This window comes from Sphaerodactylus townsendi, linkage group LG07 (assembly GCF_021028975.2).
Source record: "Sphaerodactylus townsendi isolate TG3544 linkage group LG07, MPM_Stown_v2.3, whole genome shotgun sequence".
Taxonomy (NCBI): Eukaryota; Metazoa; Chordata; class Lepidosauria; order Squamata; family Sphaerodactylidae; genus Sphaerodactylus; species Sphaerodactylus townsendi.
In genome coordinates, this window is record NC_059431.1 from 28583476 (window position 1) to 28608473 (window position 24998).

The 24998-nt window shown below is 42.5% G+C and overlaps 2 protein-coding genes across 13 annotated transcripts in view; one reads left to right on the forward strand and one right to left on the reverse strand.

Moving 5' to 3' along the window:
* Window positions 1-23151, reverse strand: part of SLC38A9 (solute carrier family 38 member 9) — a 48258-nt gene extending 25107 nt beyond the window's left edge. Inside the window, exons 1-12 of one of the 7 annotated variants that reach the window (XM_048503085.1) lie at window positions 23001-23151; window positions 15685-15736; window positions 15368-15549; window positions 14474-14621; window positions 12735-12867; window positions 12116-12237; window positions 11891-11954; window positions 11711-11804; window positions 8378-8548; window positions 4640-4699; window positions 2847-3044; window positions 443-550 (exon numbers count right to left, since the gene is read on the reverse strand). In XM_048503085.1, coding sequence (XP_048359042.1) covers window positions 443-550; window positions 2847-3044; window positions 4640-4699; window positions 8378-8548; window positions 11711-11804; window positions 11891-11954; window positions 12116-12237; window positions 12735-12867; window positions 14474-14577 — 1054 coding nt within the window. In that variant the 5' untranslated portion in view covers window positions 14578-14621; window positions 15368-15549; window positions 15685-15736; window positions 23001-23151. Of the gene's footprint in view, window positions 1-442; window positions 551-2846; window positions 3045-4639; window positions 4700-8377; window positions 8549-11710; window positions 11805-11890; window positions 11955-12115; window positions 12238-12734; window positions 12868-14473; window positions 14622-15367; window positions 15550-15684; window positions 15737-16303; window positions 16340-17188; window positions 17326-23000 lie in introns of those variants that run through there. The other 6 variants (XM_048503086.1, XM_048503087.1, XM_048503088.1 and 3 more) reach the window with 6 other exon arrangements.
* Window positions 23152-23182: 31 nt separating this feature from the next.
* Window positions 23183-24998, forward strand: part of DDX4 (DEAD-box helicase 4) — a 40102-nt gene continuing 38286 nt past the window's right edge. For 3 of the 6 annotated variants that reach the window (XM_048503079.1, XM_048503077.1, XM_048503082.1), the window contains exon 1: window positions 23183-23656. The gene's annotated coding sequence lies outside the window, so the exon portion shown is untranslated. The remainder of the gene's footprint in view (window positions 23657-24998) is intronic. The other 3 variants (XM_048503080.1, XM_048503083.1, XM_048503081.1) reach the window with 1 other exon arrangement.

Genomic DNA, 24998 nt, shown 5'->3' on the forward strand with positions numbered 1-24998 from the left:
CATTATGTGGGTAATCTCGGTTTAAATTCCTGAAACAGCCCCATAGTCCCAATATAGAAATATGTCTTGCTTCCTGTAGGTGAAACTTCCCTTTTAAATGCCCAAGGAAGGAGATTATACAATATGATTAAGCATCTTGTTTCACTGGTCACCTGAGCTTACAGTTGCAAGTGACAATATTCAATCAACATTTTCCCCACTGCTTGAAGTAAACCTGACTTCTTATCTCTTATACAAAAGGCGATCTAGTATCTAATGGCATTACTTTAGAAACAGAATCCCTGAGGCAGCACAGCTGAGTTTCGAGGAACAGGAAGATGGGGGGAAAAACCCCAAGAGAACAGGATAACTTTGAAGTAACCATTAACTAAATTAAACTAGCCACTAAATGAGCAAAAAGTTCAGCTTTTAAAGAGTTAATTGCATTTTTAAAGGTTTTTACCTGGCACAAAATATGTGCTTTCTTCAATCCAGTTGAATTGTAAATGAAATCCCAAACGTGCAGCTTTCAGAGTAACAAGAAAAATGAGATAGATAACTGAAACAGTACCTGTGTGAGGAAATGTATATAAAAAGACACACTTAGGTTAAGCTGTGGCAAAAAAAGCTGTTATGATCAACATAAGATACATACTGTGGCTTATATCACGCTAAAACTCCAAACAGCTCCTTACCATATTTTTTTAAAAAATACAATCCAGATTGCTTTCCTCCACACGTTCACTCTGCCTTTCCCCTTTTATTATGTGTTTTGTTTTCACTTGTAAATCAGGCCAGAGAATCTGCTACTGAAAGGAAGTAACTTTAGATTGTATTCAACTAGGCACACAAAAGGGCTGTGCTCACACATCACAATTGCTTAACTGAGATCTTTTCCCATGTGAGTTATTTGCCCTGGATATTTGGGTTGCCGATATCAACTCTAGGTTGGGAAATTCCTGGAGAATTAAGTTTGGGGAGGTCTCACAGTGGGGCTATAACACCATAGAGTCCATCCTCCCAAGAAGCCATTTTCTTCAGAGGAACTCTCTAATGCCTGGAAATCAGCTGTAATTCTGGGAGAATTCCCTCCCCCACATGGAGGTTAGCAACCCTACCTGGATTTAATGCTGTTAGGAAGAATGTATTTTTCCTGCTTCCCAACAGCATCTTCATGTACCTCCCAAGGATTCCCTGGCTTTTCTCTGATCTTTCTCAGACCTGCTTTGCTTTCAAAGTTTCGGGAAAGGTTGCAACAAAGTTTAGGGTGCTGCTGCATTGGGTAGAAAAGTTTGGATTTTTTTAGTCCCACCCTCCAGTATGTGCCCAGTACAGCAGCCTTGGTCACTCACAGGTTGAAATAGTCCCCAGTGACTTAAAACAGACTTGATCATGAAAAATTGCTATATTAATTCTATAGGAAACTGAGCTTTCTTCTATGCAGTCGATTTTTATCCTGCTACTCCTCCAAAGAACTCAGGGACACAGTTTTCCCTTTCCATTTGATTTTTACTAATCTGTTATGAACCAGGTTAAGCAGCGAATGATTAGCTGAAGGTCACTGAGGCCCCTTCCGCACACGCAAAATAATGTGTTTTCAAACCACTTTCACAACTGTTTGCAAGTGGATTTTGCTATTCCGCACAGCTTCAAGGAGCACTGAAAGCAGTTTGAAAGTGCATTATTCTGCATGTGCGGAATGAGCCTGAGTGAACTACATGGTGGAATGGGGATTTGAATCCATGATGTTCAGCTTCTACTCCCAACTCCCTAGCCATTACAGCAGTTCTTACAAAACCAGCATTTGTGTAGTGGATAAGACCAGATCAGTAATGCATTACAGGCTGGAGTACAGTAACAAAGCCAGCGTGGTGTAATGGTTAAGAGCAGGTGGATCCTAATCTGGAGAACTGGGTTTGATTCCCCACTCCTCCACCTGAGCGGCAAAGGCTTATCTGGTGAACCAGATGTGTTTCTGCACTCCTACATTCCTGCTGGGTGACCTTGGGCTAGTCACAGTTCTTTGGAACTCTCTCAGCCCCACTTACCTCACAAGGTGTCTGTTGTGCAGAGAGGAAGGGAAAGGAGCTTGTAAGCCACCTCGAGTCTCCTTGCAGGAGAGAAAGGTGGGATATAAATCCAAACTCCTCCTTCTTCTGTAATTTGTGTGTTCAGCAGCAGCCACTTTCATATCTCTTTCATAATCAGATACTCAAGTATGGATAGAACTCAAAGGTTTTATTTTTACTCTGAAGGGTTCCCCTTGCATTTGAGAACACTGGAGTCAGTGCTTGGAAAAGACATGACTTCCAAGGCCAGTGACTGAATGCCCTCGTTTTGAATCCTTCAGCACTTATGCAGAGGACTAGAAACCTGTTCCAAGGAACCAACAGAATAATGCCTCTGTGTCTCAGGCAGAGATGCCAGCTTCCAAGTGTCGATGCCCTGGAACTACATTTCCCCTCCAGACTACAGAGATCAGTTCCCCTGAAGAAAATGGATGCTTTGGAGGGTGGACTCTATGCCTTTGTACCCCTCTGAGATCTCTATCCTCCTGAAACTTCACCAGCAGATTTCCAGGAATTTCCCACGCTGGAAATGATGACCCTAACCCCCAACCTCTGCTGGTGGCCGGGTGGGGACCTGGCAATCCTAGTCTCAGAATTTATCCATGCCAACCCAGAGTTGGCTAGGGAGTAGCTTGAAGCCTCTTATTCACAGTATATTATGCATATCTATAGATAGCTCATCCTTTTCCTTCAAATGAGAAGTAGGAGCACAGCGAAATCCAAGAGGAAATTTGTTTTCATGGTTATACATTGTTTCTCATGAAGAGCAAGATAATCCCAAAGAAAGTCCTTGCCTACCTAAGATGTTAAATTTGGCAAAAAAAGATGGAGACTTAAAATTCAACAGAGGCAGAAGAATGGCAATCAAGTATAGCGGGACAGTTCTCGACTTGTTCCACCATGTTTCAAATGCCTCAAAGTCTTGTTCTCTGGTCGAAAGAAACGCCAATGTTTTGTTTCCTGGTGCTTCATGGCCATTGTCGCTTGGACAAATTACTGTAAAACCAAAAAGAAAGCAGCAATTTAGTTCCAGGAATATGCAAGAAATCAGATTAATAAAATTACTACAGTGCTGAAGTTTCAAGATAAATCAGTTTTTCTTTATTCCCTAAAGCAGAGGTCTGCAACCTGCGTCTCTCCAGATGTTCATGGACTACACATCTCATCAGCCCCTGCCAGCATGGGAATTGTAGTCCATGAACATCTGGAGAGCTGCAGGTTGCAGACCCCTGCCCTAAAGGCTCCAGAGCTAAGGAGCAAGTAACAGCAAAGCCAAACACACCTCATTTGTTCATTAGATTGGATTTCTCCCCCAACACCAGACATCCTCTATATCCCGCTTGAAGCATTCAGACCTACTGCTGTCACAGCCTGAGTTAGTCACTGACCTTTGCAGTACTGACACACACACACCCCTTCTCTATTTAAATCTGGTACAAGCAGCTGCCTGCAGTAAACAGGCATGATTGATTCCCAGAGCATGGCCTAGCTATGTCTTCCCTGGAATGTGCCCCATGCCACTCCTTTCATCCCACGCTGGCCGAGTGCCCACCCAGTTACAATGCCCCGCGACACAAAGCTTTTACACAGCAGTTGCTTGTTCTTCTGAAAGGTCAATGGTTGTGACTCAGACACCAGCATTAGTGTTGCCAGTCTGTCTGTTCTCCATTGTCTGAATAATAGGGGTATCTTTGAAAGACGAATAGTAATGCTTCTGAAAATGTATATGGGACTCTTTCTGGGAGAGAGGCAATTATATCCCTACCCAAAGCAGTCTGGTACAAACTTGAGTTGAGTGCTGTACAACTGATGTAGTGACATCACCTAAAATTAGTATGGTTTTCAAGAATCCAGGTTGGAGAAAGCGGACATCAGAAACCTTTTTTCCTTTTATTTAGGTACAATATGCACTCAGTGTATGACGTCTTGCATACTGCTAGAACTCAGGGGCATCCAATCAAGTTCATGGATAATAGATTCCAGACAGACGAGAGGAAACACTTCTTTATTCCATGAGTAGTTACATTGTGGAATTCGCTGACAGTGGACACAGTGACGGACATTAGCAAGGGGGCTTTAAAAGGGAAGAGACAGATTTATGGCTACATGGATGGCTATTAGCCATTATGACTCATGGAAACCTTTATATCCAGGGCAGTAAACTTGTAAATATTAGTGATACAATGTAATATCAGAGGGAGGACTTGGCCTCTGTGCTCTTCTTGTCGGTCCTCCAGATAAGGAGCCTGGACGTGGTGTAAAAAAGAATGCAGAGATGGACCACTAGTGAGATCCATTTATGTTCTCCTTCACTTTTTGCTCCTACCTTTCCTTAAAAAGAAAAAGGCATCTTCATTACAACCTAAATATTCACTCAGCATAAATTCATTAGTGGGAAAAGGTACCAAGTCGGTTGAAAAGTTCTTGCCAATTATATCAGAATATTTAGAGCAGAGGGGTCCAACTCTGGTGCTTCAGATGTTCATGAACATTCCCAGCTGATGGGAATTGTAGTCCATGAACATCTGAAGTGCCAGAGTTGGACACCCCTGATTTTGAGGATGACAAACACAACTTTATGATTTCCTTACCTTTATTACTCCCATTTGTACCAGGAATAATATCTGTAACATTAACATGATGGATGTAATCTAAAAAGAAAGAAAGCAAATGTCTTCAGGGTGTTCCATCCTGCAATTATCTTCCTCAAATATAAACGTTTTAAACCAACAGAATATATGCTGACATCCAACATGGTGGCCATTTCCTCAGTTGCTAAGCCACAAAATAAAAAAACCAGTGTGCAAATATCACAAAAAAAAACAAAACATTTTCTAACCTTAGGAAGATATAGCAACATTATACTCCAAAGTGGCTGAGTGTACTAATGCGGAATAGTAGCTGGTGCAGGGTTAGCCAGTGAAGGTTATTAGTTAAGCATAGGGTCGAGAACTACAGTGTGGCATAGTGGTTATGAGTAGGTGAACTCTAATCTGGAGAACTGGGTTTGACTCCCATTCCTCCACATGAAGTCTGCTACACGACCCTGGGCTAGTCACAGTTCTGTCAAAACTCTCTCAGCCCCACCTACCTCACAAAATGCATGTTGTGGGGAGGGGGAAGGGAAAGGAGTTTGTACGCTGTTTTGAGACTCCCTACAGAAGAGAAAGACTGGGTATGAATCCAAATTCTGCTTCTTCCTCTTGTACAGGCTGGGAAATTAGTCCTAGAGATTTGGGGGTGGATCCTAAGAAGGACAGGATATAATGTCTGGAGATCTGTTGTAACTCTGGAGCTTGGAATTCCTGGTAAGTAGGGAACTGAGCCAGTCTTCACATCCTAGCAACCCAATGCCAACAGCTCCACCACACTGCTTACCTATCCGATCTGCAAGTCTATGTCAACAGTTCAGCAGGCCTTTCAAACACCTGTTTCTAATCTAATCAAATAGCTCTGGTTATGTCTGGACTAATTATCCATGTATTTCAGATCCATTTATTTGCTATTGAACTGTCAGGTATACCTGTGCACCAATTCAGAAACAAAATCCTTTTATAAAAAGAATTAGATCTGGGATATTTTAAGACCACCCCCCCCCACCCCAAAAAAAGAAACTTAATGGGAAGACAAAATACTTCAGGGATTATGCAAAAGCAGCAGCCTGCTCTAACTTTCTTTCCTTCTTTCAGTGATTCGCATTGCCATCTGCTGGATAAATGGCTTAAAATAAATAAGGCTGTCTCACTGCTACGACAAACAGTACAATCCACTTCAGAGCTCTAATTATACCTACATGGAAGCAACAACTACCGAATCCAATTGAGACTTACTTCCAGGTAGGTGTGTTTAGGTTTAGAACTTCAATCATCTTAAAATACATGGCAACTAAACTGGTCTAGGGAGCTTAGAAAATAGTTGTAAAATGGCTGCGACGGTACAAGTTACCTGTTTAATCAAGCTAACCATTTAAATTTTTTTCCAAAATGAAGGTTTGTTGGAAGGCAAAAAACAGACAGACCAGCATAACTTCTGCACTGGCTACACAGCTAGAAAAAACTACTATACAGCTGTGCTTTATGGACTAATTTTACTGGGAATGAAAACAAGTAACCTGCACATGCTTTCACAATACTTAAATCATTTCTAAGAAACTATAACTTGGGTGTTGTGGGTTTTCCAGGTTGTATGGCTGTGTTCCAGTAGCGTTTCCTCGTGACGTTTTCATCTGCATCTGTGGCTGGCATCTTCAGAGGATCTGATGGTAGTAAAGCAAGTGGATGCCAGTCATAGATGCAGGTGAAGTGTCAGGAAAAAATGCTACTGGAACATGGCCATACAACCCGGAAAATTCACAACACCCTAGTGATACTGGGCATGAAAGCCTTCAACAAAGCTTGGCTACAGACTAGCATTTCTGCAAGTGCAAAGATTTTCACTGATCTTATCCCTCCCCTCATGGCAGCCTGAAACTTGTTTAGAGGGGAGGGGTCTTCTGTCCCCTAAGAACAGGATGTCAGGGGGTGCTGCAAGTTGCTGAGGTAGAAAAATCACACTTTGTGAGTGGAAATCCTTGCACTTGTGAAAAAGCTAGTCTGCATGAAAGCCACTGTTCCTTCATATGTTATTCGTTTTTTAAAAGACTGTTAACTGAATAAACAGATGCACAAACTACGACAAAACTGTCTGCTTTCTAGCAGGTCTTCTACATAGCAACCTGTTAAGTTCTTCATTCAAGAACAGCCAGGAAAAGATCAGTTATAAGCAAACAGCTATTGTGTGCTTCTCTCTCTCAAAGCCCACTTCCAATATTTTATTTGTAGTTAAGAGATCATTGTTGCTATCTCTGTACTAAATGAACATGTTTTAATACCCGTCTCCTACCAAAAAACTTAATTACAATGCTCATGAGTAATGCTGATCTATTAAACTCTTTCCCATGCTTAATCACTGTTTAAACAGTTTCAGCAGCACAAATAACACAGGCAACTAGTGGTTTGTGATGTCTGCTGAAATCTGAACTGCTTGGGCTTTATACGATGAGAAAAAAGCTTTAAAAGATCCTTTGGCATCATTTAAAGAGAGCCCTGGCTTGTTGAAGGAGACAATCTTGACGTCAGTTTGAATTTTGTTACATTACAGACATTCAGAAATCACTGGCTTATGACCAGGAGTTATTTCCTTAAGAGAGAAAGTAGTCTGATGATGTAATAGAACATAGCTAACTTACAATACCTGCGATGCTCTTTGCCCCTTATAACGAGGACCATTATTTGAGGACATATAACATTTGTGTGTGTTTTGCTCTGGCTCCTGCTGACAATTAAGATTGTATAAATTTTCCATCCCAGAAGCAGAGGTGGGATCCAGCAGGTTCTCACAGGTTCCCGAGAGTAGGTTACTAATTATTTGTGTGTGCCGAGAGGGGATTACCAATTGGTGATTTTGCCACATGATTTTTGCCTTAGTTTCGCCCCTCCTCTCAGCAGTAGCGCACAGAACTTGAAGCAGTCTAGCAGGAGGTGCACCGGCATGTGTGGCAGCCTGCGCCTGCGTGCATTCGTTTCCCGCCGAAGGATTGGCGCAGCGGATGCATCCTTGCCACAGCCCTGCCCAAGAATGCCCCACCCCCGGAATGCCTGGCCACGCCCCCGGAATGCCCTGCCCAGCCCCATTGGTGCTACGCCACAGTTTGAATCCCACCACCATGAGAACCTGTTACTAAAAATTTTGGATCCCACCACTGCCCAGAAGTGGCTGGCACCTAAACATATGATTCTTCCCATATCCCTAATCATTCTGGTGCTTAAAAGTTCAAAATATTTTCCAGCTTTGGAAATGGCACTTAAATAATTCAAACACACATATAAGTGAAATCAAATGCAATCATCAACTTTGCTACGAAGTTCTACACAGAGGCTATATTGTGCCTGGTGCGCACTCTGTGTTTTCCACCCCCCTGCCCCCACCATTTACCTTATTGAAACAGTGCAGGTTGGAGAAATGGCCTGTTCCCTTCAGGCTGAAAATGGCCTGGTGGAAACTACACTTCCCATGAGATCTTGGGGCTCATAAGGTGTCCTGGGAAGTGTAGTTCCCACCAGGCCGTTTTCAGCCTGAAGGGAACAGGCCACTTCTCCAGCCTGCACTGCTTCAATAAGGTAAGTGGGGGGAGGAGTTGCGGGTAGGGAATTTTTCGCCCCAGGAGAGCGCCTGGTGCAACACGCACTCCCTTTCCCCCTGGTAGCTCTGCCTCTGGTTCTATATATCATTTTATCGAGTAGGAAAACCAAGGCTCTACATCAAGGAATTGTTTTAAAAATTACACTTACTATAGATGAAGTTTCCTGTGTTGAAGAGGAAATTGGACATGAGCACCCAGTAAACCACCATGGCTCCAATAAGAGACACTAATGAAAATAAAAGACTGGACCATTGACCGAAGGATCCAAAGTAATACTGGCAAACATCTGGGAATTCCCAGGCTGAAGTATCTGTTGAAGCTGCAACAATAACAGTGGTTAGTATCCATCAAGCAGAGAGATAATACCAGATTATATTAATTTGATCCTATGCTAGTTTCAGAGGATAACATATTCTCGATAAACTTCAAGATAACTGAGCGCAATTAACAAGACAACCTACTTTCCAATATTCTAATGATGAACAAGAGGTACTAAATATATTTAATAAGGATATCTGCACAACTTAAAGCAGCAAACATTTCATAGATTAGTCATGATCAAAGCTGGGAAACTTCTGTGTGTGACACATACCCTAAAACAAATAGTTAAAGTGAATTCAGTTCTATTTTCTGCAGCGTGATTAAATCAGATGAAATAGGTTTTTTAAAAAAAAAGTTCTGTCTACTTTGTACTAATAGCCTCTTTAAATGGCCAATAGGAGCAGCAGTAGCGTAGTGGTTAAGAGCAGGTATACTCTAATCTGGAGGAACCAGGTTTGATTCCCCGCTCTGCCGCCTGAGATGTGGAGGCTTTATCTGGGGAATTCAGATTAGCCTGTACATTCAAACACATGCCAGCTGGGTGACCTTGGGCTAGTCACAGTTTTTCTGAGCTCTCTCAGCCCCACCTACCTCACAGGGTGTTTGTTGTGAGGGGGGAAGGGAAAGAAGTTTGTAAGCCCCTTCGAATCTCCTATAGGAGAGAAAGGGGGATATAAATCCAACACTTCTTCTTCTTCAATACCCAATGACCAACAAAAAATATTCAGTACACAATATAGTTAACATAATTACCATTTGTACTTCATAAGAAAGTTCATAGATTCTCCATGTTATGTATATCTTAAAAGCTAGGAGAAACTAATATTGATAGAATTTCACAACCCTGGTGCCAGAACAGAGCAGCAACACAGTAGACATAAATGGCACACAGATTTTAACATACGTTGTGGACTGTGAAGAGGGTCGCCAGGAGCAGTTCCTGAGAACCACACAAGCAGATATATTTAGTCAAATATTTATACCCCATATATAAACTCAAATATAAATTATACAGTAACCTCTCCAAAATAACACCCTCCCTAAAAATGCCAGTGACCTACGTTCCATTAAAAGTCCTGCCCTGCAGTATCTCGGGGTGGGGAGTCAGAAATGTATCCAGGGAAAATGCAGCCTAGTGCAAAATCTGAGCCCCCCCACCCTGTATGGGCCCTCCCCCATCACAACCAAACAACGTTTTTTTGCACCAGGTCATGAAGTCATTGTATGGACCCAGGGGGAAGAAGGGGGGAGGTGATTTTCCGCTCCCTATGTGACTAAATGGCTGCAGCTTAGGGACATTTGACCCCCTTTACGGCCCTGGCCCCTGCCTGGTGGAACGCTCTTCCTCCAGCTGTTCGGGCCCTGTGGGACCTTGGCGAGTTCTGCAGGGCCTGTAAGACTGAGCTGTTCCACCGGGCTTTTGCTGAAGCTGGCTGCGGATTGGCTGCCCATTCATGAGGGCCTGCCATATTTTTTCATCTCTGGTAGTGCCCCATATTGGTTCCCAGGGGCGTACCTAGGCAAACTGGAGCCCTGGGCAAAACCTGAGTTTGATCCCCCACCCCCCACCCCGGTAACCAAACAATGACTTTTTTCCACCAGATTGTTTCAAAGTCACCATCACATTATAGAACATGCCCCAACTCACAAATCTGAACACAGCAGAAAATGCTTTCGAAATGTTTTATTACTGCTATGAAAACATTTTATGGTGTTGTATCCAATCCCCCCAATTGGTGAAAACAGCATCACTTTCAATGTTATTTAAACAGGGGACCCCAGATTCTCCCTTTAAGGTGGATTTAAAAGGAGAATCTGGGCTCCCTAGTTTAAACAAGTGATGCTGGAATCCACCCCCAAACAGCATCATTTTCAATGGTGTTTAAACTAGGGAGCCCAGATTCTCCTTTTAAATCCACCTTAAAGGGAGAATCTGGGGTCCCCAGTTTAAACATTGAAAGTGATGCTCTTTTGGGGGTGGATTCTCCCCCACCCTGAAACAGCATCACTTTCAATGTTTAAACCAGGGACCTCAGATTCTCCCTTTAAATCTATGCCGAAGGGGATGGATTTAATAATAATAATAATAATAATAACAACAACAACAACAACAACAACCTTTATTAGGCATTGAGAGAATAAAAGAAAGAAAGAAAACAAGCATTGGCAGGAAGGGGGTGGATTTAAAAGGAGAATCTGGGGAAATTTAGGGGTGCCTGCTGTCAGGGGTGCAATTATTAAGATAGCAGCACCAAAATTTCAGAGTATCTTCGTGAGACCCTACTTATGATACCACCCAGGTTTGGTGAAGTTTGGTTCAGGGGGTCCAACGTTATGGACCCTCAAAGGTGTAGCCCTCATCTCCTATTAGCTCCCATTGGAAACAATGGAGGATGGGGGCACTCCCTTTGGGAGTCCATAACTTTGGACTCCTTAGACCAAACCTCACCAAACCTGGGTGATATCATCAGGAGAGTCTTCTGAAGAATCCCTGAAATTTTGGGGCTGCTAGCCTAAAAACTGCGCCCCCTGCAGGCCAAAAATGGAAAAAACACTGAAAATACAAAAAATCCCACAAACGAACCTACGCCCCCCCCCACAAGGCTGCGCCCAGGGCAACTGCCCACTTTGCCCAATGGGAGGAACGCCTCTGTTGGTTCCATCTTGGGTGCTGCCAGCCCCTCCAAGCCTAAAAAACGGGTGCTACCAACATGGGGTTTTTAGACTGTTGTTATCTGATTTGTTATGCTGCACATTGAATTTTAAATGTTTTTAGATGTGTTTTTAAGTATTTATTGGACATGACATTGTATTGTGAACTGCCTAGAGCCTTTGGGGATGAGGCGGTCTATGAAATACAATAAATAAATAAATAAAATGTGCCCCCCTGGGCAGTACACTCCTGGGGGGCTTTCAAGGAGAAGATTGGAATTTCCTATCATCCTGGAAGACACCGTTTTATATTTATATTTTCCACTGAAGCCACATATTAATAGGATTCTCTTCTTTACCATCAGTTCACATGGTATCAAAACTGAAGTCCAACAAGTCTATGCCTCTTGAACTGACAGCTTTCAAACATGCCCTATACATTTTTTACAAAGCATGTGGGCTCCCTAAAGGACCACTGATGTGAATATATACCAAAGCACATACTTACGTATTGTTGTCCTTGATTTCAGAACTCTGTAGCAGCAGTAAAGGGTCAAGAGGCCCATTAGTAAAATAACAACAATCCCAGTAGTAAATCCTGCCTATTTTAAAAAAGGAAGCAACTTTAGCAAATCAAGCTACTTTATTACTGTGCAATTATTTTCCCCAAAATAAAAAGGTACCTCACCTGTTTTATTCCCCAGGGAATACTTAGTATAGATGTACCCATCATTGTGTTCCAGATCATGAAACTGGTAAGATAACACAGAAATACCATTAAGAAAACTGCATTTAATTGCTGTTGCTTTTTCTTTTCCCATTTAGTATTATGAATGTACAAACAGAGCCAATTTGCCAAATTTGCAAAACAATGTACAACATATCTGCCATACATGTAAAATGATTCACATACATGGTTACCAAGCTTGAGTTTTTGCCATAACCGTCAGTACAGCCATCTATTTTGAAAGCAGTCCCTGAAGGACTGTACACGTAGATTTCTTCAGGATTAGGAACTACGTGATCAGGAGCCACCTAAACAAAAGAGAACCCACAAAGCATCAGCAACTATAAGAAGTCTTTAAGTGTTCTAACACTATGCTTGTCTTCTGGCTCTGACTTGGAAGACTTTCCAAGCTGATCAGCTACTATAAAAAGTTTTTAAGTGTTCTAACACTATGTTTGTCTTCTGGAAGACTTTCCTCATAACTCAGAAAAGATGGCACCACATTTTAGACACATTACGCATATTCAGAGGCCAAGTATTGAACACATCTTTCAGGGCTTAAACACTGATTTAGATTAAACATTACTCCACTGTCTCCATTTATCTTAGCTACCTTTTCTTCCATATTCCCTTGATATGGCTGGAGAAGCCCTCATTACTGTATTCAGAGTTAATCAGAATACAGTTGTTGCTGAGTGAATGACCCAGGTATAAGGCACTGTATGTTTTGAGTGATTTCTAACTGGCAGGGGTTCTGAACCGTGATGCTGATGTTTTACAGTAATTACAGTCTTTTTCTTCTTACCAGTGCTCTGTCTGAAGGTGAAGAGAGCCTACTATAGTAGTGAATCCGCTTATTCATTGCGGAAGCTTCTTCGGAAACTCTCTGTGCATCATCGTTCATGTGTACGATGTTTGTGGGCTCCACATGGAAAGGCCTGCAAGAGAAACAGAAATACCCCTTGAACATGCATTAGTCTAACACAGAGGAAAATTAGACTTGGATGATGTAGCAATAATTTATCCCTTTTAGGGAAAAAATAGTTGACTCAATATGTGACAAATCCTGTATCTTGGAGTTTTTCATTTTTAGAAGCAAACATGGTACTAGGCCTCATGATGGTAGGATAAAAACATATAGGAAAGGTCCATTCAGATGTCAGAAACTAGACTGTTGAGCATCTTCTCGTGCTGATTTGGCTCACTGTAACTCATTCCTCCAGTCCCTCAGCAAACTTTCTGAATTGGGTTCAGACATAAAAGCAAAACTAGCTTTTTTGCTATACAAATGAGTCTTTCATAAGCTGCAAGCATGTAGCATTGCCACACACACACATGAGCTATGTTCCAGACCCTCTACTCAAGGAAAAATAATACAACTTCTGATGTGGCATTCAAAGATCAAATCTTTAAAAAAATCTAGCTCAATTAGCTGACCTTGACATAATTCTAGAGCTTCTTTTAACAGCAGGCTTAAATCCAAGCATAGAATCCACCTGATCTTAACCACTACACCACGCTGGCTCTAAACTACAACACTGTCTGCCTCAACATAAGCAACTTCATATGCCTGAGTAACAAACAGAAGATCAGAAGCAGAAGCTTTCCTGTATGAAGATTACATTATTATCTGAATTTCCTCTTCCTGCAAGAGTTAGAGGCTCAAGACCCCTAGTTTAAAAACGACAACGTACAAAAGTAGAGTACTTGGTCTTTTAGCAGTTGCATAGAAAGGCATTTTGGTAGTTCTCACCTGTCATACAGAAATAAGGAAAGTCACAGCTGCCGAAACTCCTCCATCTGCACAGCTGCTACAAGAACAGGAAACTTTTCCTCCTGAGCAACTGCCCAGCCTACATTTAAACGATACATAATATACTGGCCATTGCTTTGTGCAACTGGTATATCATTTTCGACCGCAAGAGGGAAGCAAAGGGCATGACTGTTTGAAAAGGAATTATTTCTGCAGTGTTCAAGTCAAATAGCCCAGCAAAACAGCTTGGGTGCTGCAGCTCCAAGCATGTGAGTTATGATCAATCTGAATCAAACTACATACAAATCATGTCACCTGGTTGGACAATTCAAGTGGTAAGATGCTAATTTTCTCCTAAATATATTGTATTTGAAATAGGTATCATAAAAAAGCAGATTCTATTGGTCAGATTTCCACAGTCAGTAACAGAAGGTGTGGAATTTGTGGGTCAGTTTTGGCATGCAACACAATAACCCAACCAGTATTCATTCTGCCCCACATATGGATCATACAGGACGGCAACACAATAGCGCTTGCATCACTCAGCTGAATGTTTTATGTGGGTTCAGGTGCTTTTGTGTTGAAGAATACTTGCCACCCAATTCTATCAGTAGCATTTCAACTTAGAGGTCTTGTCAACTGGGAAGACGAAGTGAACAGCACCCAAATAAACATAATGATGAAACACAAACGCCAAAGAAATCACAATGTCACAATTCCTTGCACAGTTTCCTGATTAAACTTCAGCTTTGCACTATCATCAATGCATGCAGTCAAATACTTCTCTCCACCTTTTGCACTTAAAGTCTTCTGGGTTAAACTGAATATTGAGGATTCCAACATCATCTTCATCGCCTCCCACCGGGACCAGGAGAGGTTTAATATCTTCTTCCATATTTGAGGAAAGCTCTTCTTCTATTGCAGTAACATTATTTTAACCTTAAATAAGGGAAACAAACAAGAAGGGTTGCCAACCTAATCAATATGGTGATCCATGCAACTTATTCTATTTGTTCGTGAAATCACAGTTATAATACTAAAAAAAATTAAAATCACCACCACCCTTTTTAAAAAACACAAAAACTTTTTTTTAAAACACAAAATAAAATAGCTTTTCCAGTTTTACAATCAGGAATAGCTGCATTGTTTTCATATTTCTGGTTTTTTTAAATTACAAAGGCATGAAATATTAATCTTCAGAAATTTAGGAATATTATCACATTAAAATATTGGTCAGCAATTTTTAACAAGGGTCACGTTTCATAGATTACAGCAAAGCTTTTTTACTGTGTGGATCATGACAAGCTATAGTTGGTTTTAAAGTATGTGGGTGTGCCACAGAACGCTAGACAAGAGTCTACAAGAATGGTTTCCAACAGGCAAAAATATCAGAAAAACATGCACTTTGTCTCACTATATCTTCAATGTATATGAAGAACATGTTGTAAGAAAAGATGGATTAGATTTAGATAAAGGTGGAGTGAAAACAGGTGGAAAGAACATTAACAATTTGAGATATGCAGATGACACCATATTACTGGTAGAGCATGGCGATTTTATACCCCACTGAGGTCCCTCTGCAAACGATGACATTCCCGAGTACCATTTGCAAGTCTCCAGGAATTTCCCAATCAGGACTTGGCAATTCAAGCTGAAGAGGAGAAAAGGAGCCTTGTTATACAGACCTGATCAGCTAACTGGAAGTATTTAGATTCCCAGCAGAGTCCAATGCTTTTAACAATTGTGCTCTGAAGCAACAGTCAAATATATGCAGTTTCTTCAGTCACTATTTCTGCATGCCAGAAAAAGCTGCACTTGTAGAATTTCTGCCTGTCGGAGTCCAGCTGTAAACAGTCAGAGCTTTAATCTGGAAAAGGAAAATTTGAAAACCTGAATTTTTCCAGTAAATATATATACATCAGTCTGTTTTTTACAGTCAAGATGGGTACAGATTAATTAAATCCCTGATAAGTATCATGAAGATTTGAAACAAGTTAATTACCAGTTAGAGTGTTCTGTGGGATGCTTCCAATATGACTTATTACTTCTGATCTCTATAAGAAAACAGTCTGTGTAAGAAAACTGTCTGAAAATCAGCTTTTAACAATTAAAAAAAACCCAAGATTTTTTCTCTTTCAAATCATAGATTGGCCACCAAAATAATCCCATACTACACAAAAGTCATAGCAAGAAAAAAAATTAAACGTTATCAGTCCATTGAAAAATGATCTCTGTCAGGGCAGCTGAAGTGCTAATGTCTGAAAAAAAACAAAGGGACAGAAATACAGTTTCCAGGAGCAGAACCACGTGTTGGTTTGCAAAAACATAAAGGAATCCTGGGATACCTTACAGATGAAAAGATTTATTACAGCACATGTTTTCCTGGGCCAAAGTCTATATAATAGATGAACAAAGTCCCTCAAGTCAGCAAATATCCCATACTTTTCATGGAGAAGAAAAACACACACCAAAAAAAAAACAGCTGATTAAATTAGGACAGAAAACTCAGCCCTAGGAAGTTAACTTTTAACTGTGCAAATATTGGTGACTGACTGATGTCATCAGAGCATTCAAAAGTTGCTGAGCCAATGTTTCCTAAGTTTTTATTGTATTTACTTAACTTAGTAAGGCAGGGGTCTCCAAGGTTTTCAAGCCTACAGGCCTATTTTGAATTCTAACATGGAATAGTGGTCACAACAACAAATGCTGCAGGAAGCAGAGCCAGCCACAAATTGATTGTCACAGTTTAATGCTCCAGTGCCACCTCACCCCTTACAAAGGACTTTTCTGTGGTGTGGGAAGCCTGAAAATGGTAAAACAAACAAAAAACTCATCTACACTCTCCCATAAAAGAGAACAGAAATACACCACAAAAATCGTGGCATATCTCCATTGGTGACTCTGCCAGTGCACAAACACCAGTCGGGCACTGAATGTCAACCAAAGTCAACCCCACCTCCCAGCCTCCCCCCAGAACGTTCCTGGTCATGCTGGCACAGTATTTTATGCTGGCATGCCTGGGCAACGGAGGATGCTTCCAGGTTGGGCACCATGGGGTTGTGTGGCACCTGACCATCCCGGTAAGTTGTCCCTCTGCCAGTTCATTTGCCCCTTGCACCGGCAGAATGGGCACGAATGCCAGTATATGGGTGCGCCAGCTCCAGAGGGGGATCCCCCCCCCCAAATTGGGCTGCTCGTATTTACTTCAACCCTAGATTGAGTTGCCAAATGCCAAAAGAAAAAAAAGTCTTGTCCCATAAATAGAGCTTAATAGAATATTTGTCATTATCCCACGAAACACATCAGCTGCCTGTTTCCTTCTGCTACAGGGACAAGACGTTTTTCTCCAGTCCTATCAATGACTCTACTTATAAGACTTTGGGTTGGCTTTGATGGCAAAGGTGGAGTTCTATCTCACATAAATAGAAGATAGTTTCAGGTGCATAGTTGCATTGGTCTGCAGTTTAAGAGCAAGATGAAGGCAAATTTGACTACTGAAAGCTTACCCTGGAAATCTTGTTGGTCTTTAAAGTGCTTCTGAATCTCACATAAACAGAACAACCTCGTTGCCTGGATCAAACTTCGGCATGACCAAGATATAGCCAAGCCTGTGCAGTGGGCAGGAACTGCAGGCCATCCTTGTCTTTTCCACTCCTGGAAAACCACTGACAGCATCTACAATCTACTACCCTGTGTTGGGAGCCACTCTTCCAGAAGGCTGTCTGACAGAAGGAAGTAAGGATAGCCTTCCTAGCAGTAGCTTGAGTCCTCTTGTCTCTCAAGAGCTGAGGGAGGAAGGAAAGGACAGATCCTGGAATAAGCAAATCAGTGATGGGGAATTAAGAGGCTCACCATCCCTTTCACAACTACAGCAAAGGGAAAAGCCAAGTTGGGGAATGGAGAATTCACATTAGAGCCCAACTAAATTTCAGAGTCTAGTCTCCTGTCACAGAAGTAAGAGAGCCAGTATCTGGTGCATTGGCACCAGAATCCCCAACCATGCTGAATCTGTAAGCACTTTTGGAATTTTGAAAACAAGCAGCATCTACCACCACGACGTGGCTGCCATCAAGACTGGGGCCAATTGGGAGGTTCCAAACCAAATGTCTTCCTATGAGGGAGGCAGCTGTTTTCAAGTAAGTTCTCCTTGGAGGCACAAAGCCCTGGAGTCTTCCAGAGCACCTCCTACTCTAATGGCATGGATGCAAGCCATTCTTTACTTTGGAGAAGATGCGAGTGGGCTGCAGGAAATGTACTAATGGGAGCCATAGCATGCGCAGGCACAATTTTGGGATTGCTATTTGCTAGGATTCAGAAGACCCAGGTTTCACTAACTATGAAACTTATTGAGTGATCTTAGGTCATACTCTCTTGATCTAACCTATCTCACATGTTGATGTTGTAGGGATGAAATAGAAGAGGGGATTGAATCATTTGTGTGTGTGTTAAGTGCCAAGTCACTTCAAACTCATGACAACCCTATGAATCAATGTCCTCCAAAATATCTTATCATTAACAGTCTTGCAACCTGAGGGCTGTGGTTTCCTTTATAGAGTTAATCCATCTCTTGTTGGGTCTTCCTCTTTTCCTAGCGTTATTGTCTTTTTCAGTGACTCCTGTTTTCTCATTAAGTAAATAGCCTCTATTTAGTCACTTTAATGTCTATGAATCATTTACATGACTCTAAATTCCTTAGAGAAATGAAAATTAATAATCTGAGATTCAACGAAAGAGTAGACTAAAGCCATCTCCACAATACACTTCACCTCCCTCTGTCTCCTCTCTCCTTGCATTATCATGATGCAACTCTGCTGGTAAAATAATGCTGTTTTATTGATCTTACTGTGTTATGATAGGATGATTAGGATGTTATCATTTTTTTAATGTTGTAACTTGCTTTAGAGTTCAGCTTTGCTGGAAGAAGTGCTGGCCTAGAAATATTTTAAGCATAAAGTTCCTGTTTAGTCTTACTCACAAGCTAAATTACTTAACACATTGCACATGGAAATAAATCTTACTTCACTCACTGGAACTTCTACATGAGCCTGCTTAGGGTTGCAACTTTACTTCCTGAGCTAATGCACACTGCTTAGACCAGCAGTTCTTAATTTACTATCAGCCACCAAGTATGCAACTTTATTATTAAATATCATCTAAGCCACGTATTTAAAAAATCAGGATGAAAACACAGAACTCTAGAAAAGACAAAATTATTTATATTGGAATATTTATGGTATACAAAGAGAAAAGTGGCTCTCAAAAGGTGCCAGTTTTTGAGACCATTTGGTACTTTTTGCAGAACCTATTTCTCCCTTGTCTTTTGTTGCTATAAGGTCCCTCCTGTTTTCATCAGAAATGTTTACAGGGCAATCCTAAACAAATTTATACCCTTCTAAAGGCAAATTACACATTGTTTTTAAAAATTATTCCGGGGTGTGTTCCCTGGATCACAACAGATGGCGTCATTTGCTCCATTTTGGAACTGCATGGACAATTGAGGCAAATTATTCAAGGTTTAGGATATTTAAGGAAATTCAGACATTTTAAGTCCTGATTTAGAGTGATTCTATCCTAATCCAGAGCAATTCATGACATTACTATAGAAATTACTATCTCAACTTCTAAATAAACTATATAGATTACTTATATCTGTACCTCCACAAACTATTATCTAAAAGTTGCCATCCTACACAGATTTATTTGGGAAAGTTCTCTGGGTTTCAGTGGGACTTAGCCATAACTGTGTTGTAGAATAATAGCCAAAGAATGATTGTGATAAATAAGTTATGATACCATATGTTTGCTGTTAAAGCAAAACATGTCAAGATCTTTGAATACAAAAAGTCCAAATGCATTTTGAATGCAGGGGAATCTTTTCTTTTTGTTAAGTATGGAAAAATTACAAAGGCCCCTAATTTTTTTTAATGTGCAGCTGAACTTCATGCAGCAATGACATGCAGTAAGTATGGAATGAGAAGAAACTGTGTGAAATTCAACTGTAATGAAAAGAAGTACAGAGACCATAACAACAGGTGATAATGCAATTTCCCTAGTTTTCTTTTCAGCATCCAGATTGGACTACTGTAACCCAGAGGACGTGGGGCTGCCTCTGAAGGCAGTCTGGAAACTACATGCAGTTTGAAATTCTGCTACCACCACACTGACACTTGCTACAATTAACAAGTCAAACCAATATTCTGCCAACTAACGTTTCAGTTGTTGTTTTAATCTTTACAGTTTTTAATAGCTTGGGTCCAAAATACGCCACAGACTGCCTCTACTCATATGTTTCTGTACATGCTCTAAGATCAGTGAAGGGACTTTTACTATAGAAACCCAGATGGTTAAGTGTTTTTAGTAAGAATCTTGGTGAAGCCTCCCTCACAATTTGTACAGAAGACATATTCCAGAAGTATTTTGAATTTTATCCCTATTTTTCAGGCTTGTTTAACTGCTAATTTTAAATGTTATTTTAAGGATGTTGTTGAACATTTTTTACAAGCAACTTTGGAAATTTGGAGATCTGTACTGGCTGAACATTTATTTTCAAACACCATACAAAACAGGAGACAGAAGAATGAATCTGTAAATAATATAGTATTTATTTAACATGTATATGTTGCCTCTACAGAATCCTGTTGGCTTACAACTAAAACAAAACCATTAAAACAAATCAATAAATAAGATGTTACTGTTAAGACAAGCCAGGACATAACAGCAACATAAAATACACATTAAATAGCCTAAAATTATATAAATAAATTGTTCTTCAGGCCAGAAACATGCTGTAAAATATTTCATAGGATCTCTTGGTTAAAACTCTGAGTAAAAAGGAATACCTAAAAGAAAGGTATGTAATAGGTAAACATCATAGAGAGGGTGTTGCAGAGATGAGATGCCACCACTGAAAAAGTCTTGGTTACCAGCCACCTCAGTTCTTAAGTCAGGAGAACAGAGACTGGGGCTTCAGAAGAGGATCTTAACTGCTGAGTTGGAAATATGAGTGGAAGTGGTCCTTCAAGGACCTTGGCCTTCAGACATTTAGGATCTTTGGACGCCTTCCGCACATGCAGAATAATGCACTTTCAATCCACCTTCACAACTCTTTGCAAGTGGATTTTGCTATTCCTCACAGCTGCAAAGTGCATTCAAAGTGGATTGAAAGTGCTTTATTCTGCATGTGCGGAAGGGGCCTAAGGGCAAGAACAAGCATTTTATCCTTTCAACAACAACCTTTGAGAGATGGGTTAGACTGAGAGCATATGACTGGCTCCAAGTCACTTACAGTGCAATTCTAAGAATACTTTCCTGGGAGTAAGCTCCATTCAGGGACGTAGGTATAGATTTTTTATGGATTATCCCCCACCCTGAAATAGCATCACTTTCAATGTGGTGTAGTTAGGTTATGCAGGTGCATTCTAATCTGGAGAAACTGGGTTTGATTCCCTGCTCTGCCACTTGAGCTGTGGAGGCTTATCTGGGGAATTCAGATTAGCCTGTGCACTCCCACACACGCCAGCTGGGTGACCTTGGGCTAGTCACAGCTTTTCGGAGCTCTCTCAGCCCCACCCACCTCACAGGGTGTTTGTTGTAAGGGAGCAAGGGCAAGGAGATTGTAAGCTCCCTTTGAGGTCTCCACCACAGGAGAGAGAAGGGAGGATATAAATCCAAACTCTTCTTCTTCTTCTAAATCTGAGGACCTCAGATTTACCCTTTAAATCCATGCCGAAGGGGTGGGCTTTAAAAAAAGGAGAATCTGGGGAAATTTGGGGGGTGCCTGCTGTCAGGGGTGCAATTGTTAAGCTAGAAGCACCAAACTTTCAGGGTATCTTTAGGAGACTCTTCTAATGATACCACCCAGGTTTGGTGAAGTTTGGTTCAGGGGGTCCAAAGTTATGGACCCTCAAAGGTGTAGCCCCCATCTTCTATTAGCTCCCATTGGAAACAATGGAGGATGGGGCACCCCCTTTGGGAGTCCATAACTTTGGATTCCCTGAACCAAACCTCACCAAACCCAGGTAGTATCATCAGGTGAGTCCCCCAAACAATCCCAGAAAGTTTGGTGCTGCTAGCCCAAACAATGCGCTCCCTGCAGGCCAAAAAATGAAAAAACACTAAAATGTTTTAAAAACCCACAAACAGAGGGGCGGAGCTTCGGACATGAATGGGGGGGTTTGAACCCGAGGAACCCCCCCCCCCTTACCTACGTCCTTGGCTCCATTGAACAGACCTGAGTAGGAGTCAAAGCATATCTGTTTGCTCTTTTAGTGACCTTTGGTTTCATAGGTGGGATTCAAACCTGGCCTCCAGACCTAGTCCAACACACTAACTACTATGCTACATACAATGCTCCAAATTAACAGATTTTGAAAAAGAGATTTGAAAAAAGTTCAATTTCATATTTACGATAAAGTTTTGTTAATAGAAGAATCATTGTGAACAGAATCAAAGCACTTTTAAAAGCCCTCTTATTTGAATACGAGAGTTAAGCATAATTTGATTTTCTTCTGTTAAAATTTACCGGACTCAAAATAGCTTAACTTTTAACTAGAATGCAAACACTGTGGGGTTTCATTAAGGTCTCAGCGTATAAAACTGCAGATCTCTCATTGTAAAAGGCATGATAAGATCGCCATTAGTTTGATAGCTTATTCCACTGAAAAATACAGGATTAAGACAAGGTTCCTACCATTTTGTAATATAATGATCTTTGTTGGAAAATGATCTTCGTTGGAAAAATTCCAACTAAATTTTCATGGTGTCCTAAAGCAGTCGCGCCCTTCTAAAAACAATGGAAGAAAACTACGAGGAGTTTGGATTTATATCCTGCCTTTCTCTCTTGCAAGGAGTCTCAAAGCGGCTTACAAACTCCTTCCCCTTCTTCTCCCCACACCTTGTCAAGTGGAGAGTTCTCAGAGAACTGTAACTGGCTCAAGGTCACCCAGCAGACTTCTTATGGAGGAGGAGGAGGAGGGAAAACAAATCCAATTCACCAGATAAGACTCCATTGCTAATGTGGAGGAGTGGGGAATTAAAGCCGGTTCTCCAGATCTGTCCACCGCTCTGAAACACTACACCATCTATAGGGTCTATAGGGTTAGAAGAGTGCAAGTGCTTAAAGATAGCATTGTTCGTGACTTATCACTGCTACTAAATCTCAACTCCTGCACTGATTTTTTTAAAAGAAAGCAGAAAGACCACAGTTCAACATTGCTACATCTTAATACAGCTCATTTTAACACAGACTCTAAGAGTTTAATCGCAGGAGTTCACAGGTCCTAAGTGCATGCTATTACAATCTAACATACAAACACTCACTCAGTGATGTTCTATCCACATGAAATCCAGAGCAGATTCTCTACCGGTAATCCATTCCGCTGATGCCTCGGCTGTGTATCTTGTAAACCACTCCATAAACAGGAAGAACCTTCGTCGCTCTAGGCATAGAGTCAGGACTGAACTCACGCGTCAGTACTTCCGGCCTGCCTTTGACGTGCTATCCCATTCCAAATTCCCAGATGCAAACTAGTTAGGACTCTCACCATGGAGAAGGCGGGAGGAAATAAACTGGGCGTTTCATGATGCGAGTGCCGATCTGGAAATAGGCATTAATTTCAGAGAATGTGTTTAAGTCCGGGTGTTTTGCTGTTATGTGATTTATGACTGCAGTGACACCATAGGACACAAAGGCTGTAACATGTTTTGAACTGGGATAAAGACGCTTGTGAATCACCGAGGCGTGATTGCTGCTTGGGATGGGGAGGAGCGAGGCCTGTGATGCCCCCCCCCCCCATTAAAGGAGGGGCGGAAGGGAGAAGGAGCCATGCTAGAGAAGGGCTAGCGTCACCGTCACCGGAGGAAAGGAGAGGCGAGCGAGATTTTAAAGCGGCTTCCCTTCCTTTGTCCCGGGCCATGTGCTCGTCGGCTTACGATTTGGTCAGACCTGTCAGACGTTCCGCGCGCAAGTCACTTGTGTGAGTATCCTTGCCGTGAAATAAAGCTTGTGGGGACTGGGGCGTGTGGGAAGCGCTGTTTTGTCCTCTAATTTCTCCCCCTTTTGGTCAGCTGGCGAGCGGGCCTCCTGCGCAGAGTGCATCCCCCCTCCTTCCGGGGGGGGGGGGGGCTCTTCGCTTTCCTTACTGGAGGGGTACCCATAGCCTCTCTGGCCCGCCCTGCTGCCTTCTGGGTGGGCGCTTTTGCCTGGGGGTGCGCCTCCGCCATGCGCCTCCTCTACCTTGGTCCGCCCTGCTGCCTGCAGGGTGGGCGCCTGGCTGGCACATGACTTCCCCCACCCGCCCCGCTTGCTAGAGGCGGGTCCAGCTCGCCTGCAACTGGTGCACCGGCTGCGGGCCTCTTCCTCGGCCCACCCTGCTGGGTGGGATCCTTTGCCACAGCCCTCCCAGGCCCCACCCCATACCAGGGGCTGGGGCCATAAAACCCTCCCAGGCCCCGCCCCATAGCAGGGGCCGGGGGCGATGTCACGTGTTTCCCTGCAATGGGGGAAGCGCCGCTTCTGCCTCTTGGCCGCCGCCGATAGGCCCTCCCAGGTCCCGCCCCATAGCGGGGGCGGGGGCCCCCAAATGTCGCGCACTTCCCCGCAATGGGGGAAGCGCCTGTCTGGTTTCCGGGCCGGCAACGGGATGCACCCTGAGGCCCTGCAGTCGGCAGGGTGGGCGCCTCTGCCGCGGCCGGCGCATGGCTTCCCCTGCTTGCTGCGGACCCCTTTCTCAGCCCACCCTGCTGCTGGCGCGCAGCTCCCCCCCTTCGCGAGGGTGGACCCGACAGGGGGCGTAGCCGGAGGTCCCCTCCCTTCCATGCCACTTGGATGGGTCACAATGCGGAGGCAAGCAAGGGCAAACCACCTCCGAACATCTTTTGCCTTGAACACCCTTCGGGGCTGCCATCAGTCGGCAGTGACTTGATGGCAAAAGACAAGGTGTTTGCCTGATGTGGGTCTTGTAAAAGACAGAATCCTATTCGGCTACGAAATGATTTCCTGTTTGCCGGTGGTTTCAAGGAACGGGGAAGTGTTAAGCTTTGCAAGAATTTGTATGATTCCTCCAATGCTGTGTCGGCGATTAGGCCTTCCCCCAAACCTGTAAGCTCCAATATCAGGTTCTTGCCAGATGATATTATTCTCCCTAAAGACCCTGCTCATTAGCCATTAATTATCCTCGATGAGGCTGGACCCGGGAATTTATTTGCCTCTGCAGTCCAGTTCAATTCGCAGAGATATTTGAACAGGCGTCTGTGGCGTAACGACAGAGCCGTCAGAACCTGCCAAGAGCGAAAGACAAGAGAGCAAATTTGCCTCTC